Source organism: Triticum aestivum, chromosome 1D (genome assembly GCF_018294505.1).
Source record: "Triticum aestivum cultivar Chinese Spring chromosome 1D, IWGSC CS RefSeq v2.1, whole genome shotgun sequence".
Taxonomy (NCBI): Eukaryota; Viridiplantae; Streptophyta; class Magnoliopsida; order Poales; family Poaceae; genus Triticum; species Triticum aestivum.
In genome coordinates this window covers 376,635,502-376,646,966 of record NC_057796.1, presented here as the reverse complement: position 1 = coordinate 376,646,966, position 11,465 = coordinate 376,635,502, and the positions used below count along the sequence as shown (strand labels likewise).

The 11,465-nt window shown below is 47.4% G+C and overlaps 1 protein-coding gene across 1 annotated transcript; it reads left to right on the top strand.

Moving 5' to 3' along the window:
• Positions 1-9,074: 9,074 nt before the first annotated feature.
• On the top strand, positions 9,075-9,856 carry LOC123182196 (pleckstrin homology domain-containing protein 1). The gene has a single exon (XM_044594693.1). It carries the CDS (start codon positions 9,142-9,144, stop codon positions 9,643-9,645), a length of 504 nt encoding a protein of 167 aa, XP_044450628.1. The 5' UTR covers positions 9,075-9,141; the 3' UTR covers positions 9,646-9,856.
• The last annotated feature ends 1,609 nt before the right edge of the window (positions 9,857-11,465 follow it).

Below are 11,465 nucleotides of genomic sequence, written 5' to 3'. Positions count from 1 at the left end.
CAAGACCCTCCACCAGCCGCGGACGCCTACAGCTGCGCCGACGACCGGAAGGGCAAAATGCCGGCTATCAGAAGTGGTGATTCCCGCCTCCCCTCCGCCTCAATGTTTATAGTGTTTTTAGTTATAGAAGTTTAAGAACTTGTCCGGGACGAAGTATGATCTTTTGGATGTGGTGAAGTATGTCAATGTCCGTTTGCAACCGATTTTGTGTTCCTTTACAGCCGATTTTTGTTGTTCGTCGTTTGATCACGTAGGATAGATCAACGTTTGCATGTGTAGAATGGATATAAGGCGCCGGATATGAGATACGCGGACAGAGTGACAAATATGAGGGTGCCCGGTCAGTGCCCGCGGACGCGCCCGAGCGCGTCCGCGGATGTTTGAGGGGCTGGATTTGCCAAGTCCGGCTGTAGATGCTCTAAGTTTGGAAAAAAAAATGGTATCCTCTCGGTAGAGCTTGGGGCCATTTCCGTGGATTTATATTTGTACTTCTCAAAATGTAGATGGCTGATTTCCAAAAGTTCACGTAAGAGGTAGACTGTTTTCCAAATTTGGATTCCCTTGGTCTCCATTACTCATAGCGAGAAGTTAGATTGTGGGATGGGGGATCGAGGGCTGTGGCTACGCAGGATACTGCCGTTAGCCTTCCTCCGCTGGCCCGGACTCTTGCTGTCTCTTTGATAAATATGGGTCCCATCTTGGATCGCCATCCCTGGCCCCCATGGTGGTTGAGGTGCTCTCTGGTGACTTGGGGGTCGCGGCCTCCCGCTCCCCGACGGCTCCTGGTGGAGTGGAAGCTGGCTGTGTGCTCATCCACGACTCTGCCCCCACCCCTCCCTCCGGGTGTCGCGGCTTGGGTGGCTCGGGCAGACCTCCCAAGAAGACGGCGGGCCGGAAGCCGGCTGCTAAGGCGAGTGCGGTGATGGAGTCGGAGCAGATTCGGGGTGATCTAGGAGCGGCGCTGGCGTCGGTGGGTGCGGGTGCTAAGGCCAAGCGGTCCAAGGCGACTCCGGTGCCGCAGCGTGCCCCAAGTGCGAGGTCCAAGGCGACTCCGGTGCCGCAGCATGCCCTAAGCGCGAGGTCCAAGGCCAAGCTGGGAGATCTATCCTCTCTAGAGAGCGCCAAGCTTCGTACTGCTGACAAGAACTTGGAGGTTTCAGGTAACCCTCTACCCTCTTACAGAATTCTCAATGCTTTCTCTGATGCACATCTGTCGCGAATTTTGGATGATAGTGGTGTTGCCTCTTCTATCCCTCATGGAGAGATTATCTCGTTAGTGCCTGCGCGTGAGGAGGCCCAAGCGGCACTTGCCGAAGCTGCGGCTCGTTGTGTGCTTGCGACCTCGTCTGGGTTGGTACCAGCAGGGGATGGTGCCACCTCTTGCCCCGATGGGGAAGCTGAAGCAAGGGCTGCTTCAATGCTTCCTTCTTCCAGTTGTGCTACGACTCGGAAGCATGTGGCCAAGGCGGTGACCTCTCGCGGGGTCCGCCTGCGGAATCGTATAATTTGATCTAATGCGGTATCTTTTTTGGAACATTAGAGGTTGTGGCCACGAGGGACGTTGGACACAACTTAGGGAATACATGGCCAAGGAACGGATAGATGTTGTTGCGCTCCAGGAAACTATTAAAGCAGATTTTTCTTATTGTGACTTGTCGGCTTTTGACCCCCTTAATCGTTTCGATTGGCACTGGTTATCCTCGTCAGGCCACTTGGGTGGGATCCTGATGGGCTGCAACCGAGACATCTGCGAGGTTCTTTCGTGGGAGCAAGGCATGTTTTTTGTTGCTGCTACGATTAGGCATAGTGTCTCTAGGCTTATTTGGGTGGTGGTGTGTGTTTATGGTCCTGCCGATCACGCACGTTCTGCCACTTTTTTGGACGAAGTCACGGCCTTGGTTGGGGCCAAGCGCACGGCTAATCTGCCCCTGGTCGTGGGTGGAGACTTTAATCTGATCCGCTCGGGTGCGGATAAAAACAACAACCGGGTGGACTGGACAAGGGTGTCCATGTTCAATAATGCCATTGCGGCGGCTGCGTTGCGAGAAGCGGCTCGTACGGGTGCCAGGTTCACCTGGACTAACAAACAGCTGGCCCCGGTTCGCAGCATGCTGGATCGGGTGTTTTTTACCCCGGAATGGGAGGTCCTTTTTCCTTTGTGTACCTTGGTGGCCAAAACTCGTATTGGATCGGACCACGTCCCTCTTATCTTCTCTTCAGGGGAAGAGAGAGCTCAGCGTAGCAAGAGTTTCTTCTTCGAGTCTGCCTGGTTTGAAGCGGAGGGCTTCATCCACATGGCGCATTCTCGCTGGGAGCAGATTCTGGCCCAGCACGGGCCCCAAAGGGGACCAGTAGAGTGCTGGTCGGTTGCTGCTGCAATCTTGCGCGCCTTCCTGCGTGGGTGCGGTGCCAATCATGGCAGTGAATCAAAACGTGAGCGTGGTAGGCTTATTGAGGAGATCGCTGACCTAGATGCCCATGCAAATGTGCGGATGTTTTCGAAAGCCGAGTGGGCCCATAGGTATGACCTGGAGCACAAGGTTTTAGCGATCCTTCGTGCGGAAGAAGAATACTGGCGTCGTAGGGGCGACATTAAGTGGGTGACTAAGGGAGACGCAAACACAGCTTATTTTCACGCTTACGCTAACGGTAGAAAGCGTAAGAGCGCGATTCTTCGCCTGCAGTCGAAGCATGGCCTCCTTCTCTCCCAGGGAGACATCTCCCGTCACATCTACGATTACTTCGTTGGTCTATTGGGTACGACTGAGAAGAAAAAACTTAGTATCCGCGAGGATTTGTGGGATCCTCGGGATCGAGTGTCCTCCCAGGAGAACGAGAGCTTGGCGCTCTCTTTCCTTCCTGAAGAAGTAGATGCTGCTCTGATGGGTATGAAGAAAGGCATGGCCCCGGGCCCTGACGGCTGGCCGGTCGAATTCTTCTGCAGATTTTGGCCTTTGCTTCGGCCCATCTTCTTTAATATTGTGAATGGTTTTGCCCTTGGAACGGTAGATATCTCCTGCCTTAACTACGGGGTTATCAGCCTTATTCCAAAAGTTAAAGGGGCTGACAATGTTAAGTTGTTCAGACCAATCATGCTTATTAATGTGCCTTTCAAGATCTGTGCCAAGGCTTACGCGACCCGGCTGACCCCCGTTGCCCAAAGGGTCATCCTTAAAAGTCAAATGGCTTTCCTTAAAAGCCGTAATATTCTGGAGGGCCCTATTGCCCTTCATGAAATCGTTCACGAGCTTAAAATAAAAAGCAGCAAGGGGTGCTGCTCAAGCTTGATTTCGAAAAGCCTACGACCGTGTAAACTGGGAGTTTGTACGGGAGGTGCTCCTCAAAAAGGGTTTCGAGGCAGGTTTTGTCCACCGTATCATGAATCTGGTTAATTGTGGACAAACGGCTGTTTCTATTAACGGGGAGGTGGGTAGATTCTTCCACAACAAAAAAGGCTTAAGACAAGGAGACCCATTATCTCCGATTGTTTTTAATTTTGTTGTGGATGCTTTGTCAGCTATGTTACTTAAGGCTCGCTCGGCAGGGTACATCAAAGGGTTGGTGTCGCATCTGATTCCGGGAGGGGTTACGCATCTGCAGTACGCTAACGACACGATGTTGCTTTTTGAACCGGATGACAATAGCATAGCTTCGATCAAGCTGTTGCTGCTTGCTTTTGAGCTCTTATCCGGGATCAAAATTAATTTTCTCAAGAGCGAGGTCATAACCATGGGGATGGCTGACCATGAGAGTAGGAGAGTGGCCAACTTACTCAACTGCAAGCTAGGGAGCTTGCCAACCAAATACCTTGGCCTACCCGTTCCACATAGCCGGATTTCCATTAAGGAGTGGGAGCCCCTCTATGGAAAGGTAGCGGGTAGAGTGAGCCCTTGGCGTGGGAGGTTTATGTCTTCCGCAGCGAGACTTATTCTTACTAACTCTAGCCTATCCTCTCTTCCAATGTTCACCATGAGAATGTTTCTTCTAGCGGATGGGGTGCACGCTAAATTGGACACGCCTCACTCCCGTTTCTTTTGGGAGGGAACGGGCATTAAGCAGAAGTACCACCTAGTCAAATGGGCTGCGGTTTGCCGTCCAAAAATTTTGGTGGTTTGGGCATATTGAATTCCAAATTCGTGAATGTCGCCCTCCTTTCCCGATGGTGGTGGAGGCTAGCCCAAAACGAGTCGGGTCTCTGGGCTGATCTACTTAAGGCTAAGTATTTCCCTAACGGCAATGTTTTCTCCGCAAAATGACCGGGCTCCTCATTCTGGAACGGGATCCAGGCTGTGCGACCTGCTTTCACCTTAGGGGCTAAGTTTCAGGTCCGGGACGGCCAGTTAGCCCGGTTCTGACTGGACTCTTGGATCGACACTTCTCCTCTTTGGCAGAGTCACCCTGCAGTATTCCAAGTTGCCTCTAACACGGAGCTGCTGGTGGGCGAGGCACTCCAGACCTCTCCGCCTTCAGTTATCTTCCTTAGATCTCTCCTCCCGCACGAGGAAAATGAATGGAACGAGGTGAAGGCCTTGATCGGTCATCGCTCAACCAGTCCGGGTGCGGACGAGGTCTCTTGGAAGCTATCTTCCTCGGGATCATTCTCGGTTAAGTCTCTGTATAGTAAACTAACCGAGGGCGAGGTGCTGGACATAGCTAGGGGGTTGTGGAAGGTTGGCCTCCCGTTGAAAATAAAAATCTTCCTGTGGCAGATGTTTCAAAATCGCCTCCCGACGGCAGATAACGTTGCGATTCGTAACGGCCGCTCCGACGGATCATGTGTGTTGTGCAGCTGCATCGAAGATGCTAACCACACCTTCTTCCACTGTCACCTAGCTAGATTTGCCTGGAGCGCAGTGAGAGCTGCTTTTCAGCAAAATTGTAACCCATCGTCGGGTGCCGATCTTTTACATATCTTGTGTTCGCAAAAAGGGGCTAGTTCACTGATCGTATGGCGTTGCGTAGGGGCGCTGCTTTGGTCTTTATGGACTATTCGCAATAAGATGACCATCGAGAAGAAGTTTCCTTCTCACACTGCTGATATTCTGTTCAAATGCCACTTATTCTTGCAGACTTGGACACCGTTGGGGAAACTGCGTGATGAAGAGCGCATGACCAAGACGATGGCAAAGATCCGCTACATCCAGACGGAAGCACGCCAAGTAGCAGACCAAGAGTGATATATTTGCATCTCCTTTCCTCGACACCTTTTGCTCGTCGTTGTAGTTAGAACTTTCGTTATGCCAGCCTGCGTGCTAATGATCTGCCAGCCTGCGTGCTGATGTTGGTGAACCTCCTTTCTTTTGGTCGTTCTGATGGCCTTGTTTGATGATGACCATTGAACTATGTGGTTACCGCCTGTTGGCTTTATTAATTTAAAGTCGGACGCCTTTGGCGTCTACGTTCCAAAAAAAGAAGGTAGATTGTTTCGCTATAATCAATGAAGCGGTGCATTGGCGACGACGGGCGGAGTCACGTTTTTGTTGTAACTAGCAAACTGAAAAGGAACAAACAATGAGCTGGGATGGCGAAAGTGGGAGTGGTGACCCAGGAGACGACAGTGCGTGCAACATGCACACGTACAACGAGCGAGGACGGCGAGGGGTGCACCATGCTGCAACCATAGGGCGGCGAGCTGCAAGCCCTGCCGGTCGAGGCTACGTGTCAGCGATCATGCGGCTGCGCCCATCCACGGCTGAAGCTGCAAGCAGCCATGGCCAAACCACCGCCCGTCGATGGGGGTGCTGCAGGGAGGGCAAACGGGGAGGAAAATGATGGCGAGGGGAGGGAGGAGGGGGTAGCGACGTGTGGGGATCCCAAAGAAGTTGGGCGGCGCTCTCTCCTCTTCTTTTTTTCTTCCTGCACGCGATTGGGCAAGATGAAGTAAGAGGGCGAAAGGAAAAAAATCAGGTGGTCAGCAGTTGGTGGATCTAACGGCTCGTGTGCGATCGGACGTAATTTGTGCCGGTCGGTCGGCCCCTAGTAGCCGCCTAGCGAGAAAGCGAAAATTAAGCCCTAAAAAGCCAAAGATGTTTGGTGGAAAAAATGTGCCAAAAACAGAGAGGGTAACCCTTAGTGTGTGTTTTTGTTCATTTTAGACAACAATGAAACATAATGATATAAAGCAAATAAGCAAATACTATTGAATATGAGAGTTCTACCGTACTTGTAGTGGCCGGACCCCATTACCGCAATTTGATGGCTTTGGGGAAAACAACGAATAACACATCTATCCATTTGAGATAAGTCATGGGTGTCTTTAGAGGTCATTTTCACTAACTTGCTCTGTTCTTCCCTTCAAAAAAAAATTGCTCTGTTCTTAGAAGGGTTATGTTCGTCTCTTTTGAGTGGATGTTTTAGTGGTGATATTTGCTTTTTAGAATCTTGAAATGGAACCATGGGCATGGCAAGTGAGCACCGCCGCCCTTCGACTATAGTATGTTTGGTGTGTTTTCGGCTAATGAGACAAGGGCCCGCTTGGGTTTGTATTGCATGTGCTTGGGGTGTTGAGCCATCGGCTCATTGTGGGTTTGTATCGTGGACCTTGGTTTTGTTTTCTTAAACCTTGTAAACCGTAAAGGCAGATTTTATAAGTCTACCCTTGCAATCCTGCAGTGATTTTGGTTGTCCTGACAAAAAACTAAGCCCCCCTTCGATTTGTAGAAATTTTGTAGGAAAACGAAAATGCTAAAATCCTGACATTATATTTTTTAAGCATGGCAAATCGAATGTGACCAATTATGTTGTAGTAGGGATGACAATTTTCTTTAGCAAGCAGGGTAATTCCTTATTTCCTTTTTGAAGCTATTTCCTTAGCAAGCAGAACAATTCCCCACAAAAAACTAAGCCCCCCTTCGATTTATAGAAATTTTGTAGGAATTCTATAGGATAGGATTTCTATAGGAAAATTTTCCTTAAGAGTCCATTGGATTGTAGGAATAGAATCATATTCCTATGAAGTATTCGTCATATCCTCCATATTTCATAGGAAAATAAACATTAGTCTAGACTCAATGAAAAAATCCTATGATTTGAAGCAAATGACATCTCTTTTCCTATTCATATCCATAGATTTTGATATACATGTCATCTCATTTCCCATGACTTTCCTATTCCCTTGACTTTTCTATCCTATGGACCAACGAAGGCCTAAACATGAGAAGGATTTGCCATGCTTGTTAAAGGAAATTTCCATTCCCGCGATAACATATTTTTCCATCTCAAACATTCGATTGCAGTAAAATCTAGAAAACGTAGTTGTATAGCTAACTCCAGGATTGTGTTACTATTAGGAAAATGACTCGATGGCTATGTGACTACTGACTTGCGATAATCTATTGACTTTGTTAATTCTCACTTAAATGAGAATTAGCAAATCCACTTTTTTAACACATAGCGATAACATAGTTTTTTAGGGGTTTCCACCATGTTTTATTCAAGAACCAATAATATCTACTACAAAAAGAAAGACCAGTAGGAATGGCGGAGAATCAAATATGCCGTCCAACGGTAAGAGAGGTCGAAGCCTTTGCGAAATCATGATCTTAAAAGTTGTGTTCCCTAGTCTCATGAACAACTTCTGATTCATCAAAGTGTAGCATTCTCTTCTGTATGTCCCTGATAACAGGTGCCGAGCCGCTGAGGCTCCCATAAAAGTGCTCTTGAGATAAGTTACAGTAGCAGAACAGTCCATCGCTAAATATAACATGCTATATGCTACTCCGTAGCGTGATCTAAAAAGTCTTAAAATAGTTTACAAAGTTGTTTTAGATCATAGTGTTAACTTAGAGAGCAACTAAGCGAGGGGTACCCCTTACAGGAGCCCCTCAAGGGTCACTTTTGGTGGGCTGAGATTTGGCGCGCTCTCAGCCACCGCCACGTGTCGTATCCTAGGCGCTTCCTCAGGAAATTTTAAATTTTCTGTATGTTTTTCTGGTTTTAGATAATTTATTTTCAGCTTTTGCCCGGTTTTCCCAAGGTTTTAGACCAAAAAAATTTAAAAAATTGCACGAAAAATCATTTTTTTCTTCCGCAAGAGACAGAAAAGGAAATTCCACGATAGACACGTATTTACTTCTCGTGGAGTCACATATTTGCTTCCGCAAAAGGCACAGTCGTGCCTTTCAAAAAGAAAAAAAACACGTTACTTTTTTCTTCCACAAGAGGCATTGATTTACTTCTCATGGAGACACAGATTTGCTTATGCGAGAGGCACAACTAGGCTTCTCGGAAATGAAAAAAATGCATTTTTTTTGCTTTCACGAGAGGCGCATATTTGCTTCTCTTGGAGGCACAGATTTGCTTCCATGAGAGACACATCTGTCGCTCTCGAAAAAGAAAAAAAAACACATTTTCCTTTTATTTGCTTTCGTGAGAGGCACAGATTTGTTTTTCGTGAAGGCGCATATTTGCTTTTGCGATGTGCCTCTTCTAGAAAGGAAAAAAGAAGTGGAAAAACCGTGCTTCCAACTCGGTTTTATCTTGTCTTGTTTTTCCGTAAAAAAAACTTTTTTATAGGTTTCAAAAAAAGTTTTTCAAAACCTATCAGCATTGATCTAGTTCTAAAATCTCAACGCGAAAAATCCAACGATGAAAACAGTTCGGGATTTGGAAACACGGTTTAAGAGATAAAATATTTTGAATAAATAAACCTACGAAAAAAGAAAAACTCTCAAGTTACGACAAGTGACGTGCTCGTAACCTGAGAATGTAGGAGTGAACTTTGCAAGGGGTACCCTGTAATCAGTGATTTCGGCTAATATAAGTGTGTATAAATTTCGTCCTTGATGAATGAACGGTGGTATAGAGCCCACCAGCCCTTACCAAAATCAGGCCGAAATGGGCTTCTCGTGGGCCCATATAGGTTCCAGCCGACTAAAAAAAAGCCGAAATCACGGCTCAACTGTTCTGATTTTCCCATTATACAAAAAAAACGCTATGATTTTCTGTGAATAATACCGGATTGAAGCGAATCAATTCAGCTGATATAAAACGCCTTTGCGATCGCATCAAAATCACCGCCCGGCGGCGCAATACTCCCCACCCACTCTGTCCCTCTCCTCCCCAGTCGTAGCCCCCCCCCCCCCCCCCCCCGGCGCTCGCAGGCGCCCACCCGATCCCGGATCCCCGATCCCCCCCGGCGCGATGGCGGCCAGCCTGTGGCGCGCGGTCATGGGCTCCTCCTCCTCCTCCTCGTCGGGCGGCGTCGACGACCCGGCGGCTGGCGGCGTGGAGTTCTGGCACGGGGCGGAGCGCGCGGGGTGGCTGACCAAGCAGGGCGAGTACATCAAGACGTGGCGGCGGCGCTGGTTCGTGCTCAAGCAGGGCCGGCTCTTCTGGTTCAAGGACGCCGCCGTCACGCGCGGCTCCGTGCCCCGCGGGATCATCCCCGTCTCCTCCTGCCTCACCGTCAAGGGCGCCGAGGACGTGCTCAACCGCCAGTTCGCCTTCGAGCTCTCCACCCCGGCCGAGACCATGTACTTCATCGCCGACGCCGAGAAGGAGAAGGAGGAGTGGATCAACTCCATCGGCCGATCCATCGTGCAGCACTCCCGCTCCGTCACCGACGCCGAGGTCGTTGACTACGACAGCCGCCCCCAGCCCCCGCCGCAGCCCAAGAAGAGCGAGGCCAGCGAGCCGTCAGAGTAAGATCGCGGTGAACTCCGTCAGCCCTCTCTCGATATGACTCTGTTGTATCAACTTATGTGATTGTGAATTCGTGTTTTTGTTTCTTATTTATTGATTGTGTGTGTATATTATTGACTGCTGTCTGGAATAATTGGGTTTAAGTGTATAACTCTTTGACACTTTGGATCGATTGACATGTTATAATTTCCGAAAATTGGTGGTCGCCTCCTAATTCAGTGCTGTGTACATTTTATGCCTCTTGTTTCTGAAGTGGTGACAAATTTTTATCAGGCAATTCTCTGTTTTGTTCATTTTGCTTAATATATTCGGGTTGAGTTCCAGAGGATTTCACCTTAACTGCCACCAATTTCTTGGTTCCTACTACAACATAAGCGCAAGAGAGTGTTGTATAGAGGGTCTTTTCACAATAAATAGCTCATTTTGGCAAGCAAAATGAATCCTTACCCCACAATTATTTTCTGTATGAAGGTAGACGGATGTAGTTCAATATTGCCGTGAAGTTTGTGTCATAGAGTTGCTATCCTAATTTATATGAGCAACTCCAGTGGCAGCAGTACAATGGAAGTTTGAGTGTGACCAATGTCAACTTGTCAAGCATTGTGTTTATTAGCAGTCAACTTGAACAATCATACACTTATTTTTTTTTCATCCGATGACTGAAATGGAAAGTTTGCCTTTATAAGAGACTGGAGTCTGGAGTTGGTGTGGTGGTGCTGGGCTTTGGTGAGTACAGTAACCATCATCCATCATTACTCGTTACTTATTGCAGTTAAGAGACTGGATTCGTCATCCTTAGTCAATCATGCGCAAACACCAACTGGTACTCTTGACTGATTTTGGAAAGGCACGGTGACTTGCATGATCTTAGAAACTGAATTTTGAACATTGATTCTTTTGACATTGTATTGTTCTAAACTCTGATATCATAATCATGATGACTGTCAAGTACAAACTGAACAACTTTCAATCTTTCATTCTCGAAATAGTGAGTGAAAAGAGTGCTGATGAATAAATGATATCCTTAATAAGATGTAACCAAAGAATTTCTTGAATACTGTACATTAGAATGCAGTAGAACCTTGTATAACTTTCAGTTGTCGAATTCGTTCAGTTGGTGCCCTTATAACTGGTAATCTGTTCTCAGGTTCACTCAATTTGTGTCGTTACAATTGGATTTGTAGCATTATTTGGTTATGCCTTGTTATATGCAGTTTAGTGCATGCTGATGTCTTGAAATAGTTGTACATGAAATCCCAAAGTCAGGAAGATTACTACCACTTGGGTGAATGTCTTTCTGACACCCGTGACCTGTCTACTCCGATTCAGCTACTTCTAATAATGTTATGGTGTTCAGGTGTCTCGGTACCTTTGATCTTTTTGCTAACAAAGTTCTTCTATTTTCTATGCTTTTCCGACCTGTCTTCTCTTCGAGTAATAGTTGCTACTCTTCTTTATTTGTTCTACCAGCAAGACGGGTAATATTTAGCCATCTACTTTTAAACTTTCCCGACCTGGCTTTCTTCTAGGAATAGTTGCTACTCTTCATATTTATTCTACCAGCAAGACAGTAATATTTTTGTCATTTGCTGTTCCACTATTCGGAGTCCGAATAGATTTTGGTTGACAATGTTGTCAACTTGTCATGCTGAAAAATAGTCATTGACGCAGCATGTTGATGCGAGAAGTAGCCCATGTTGACGATCCGAACATTTTCTAGGGTTCATCCTTCCCCAAAGCACCCAGAGTTACCTGTTGCTCTGAACATCTTTAATGTGACTGCAAGTGTAGCAATACCAAGTTTTGAGCTCAAGTAACAATGA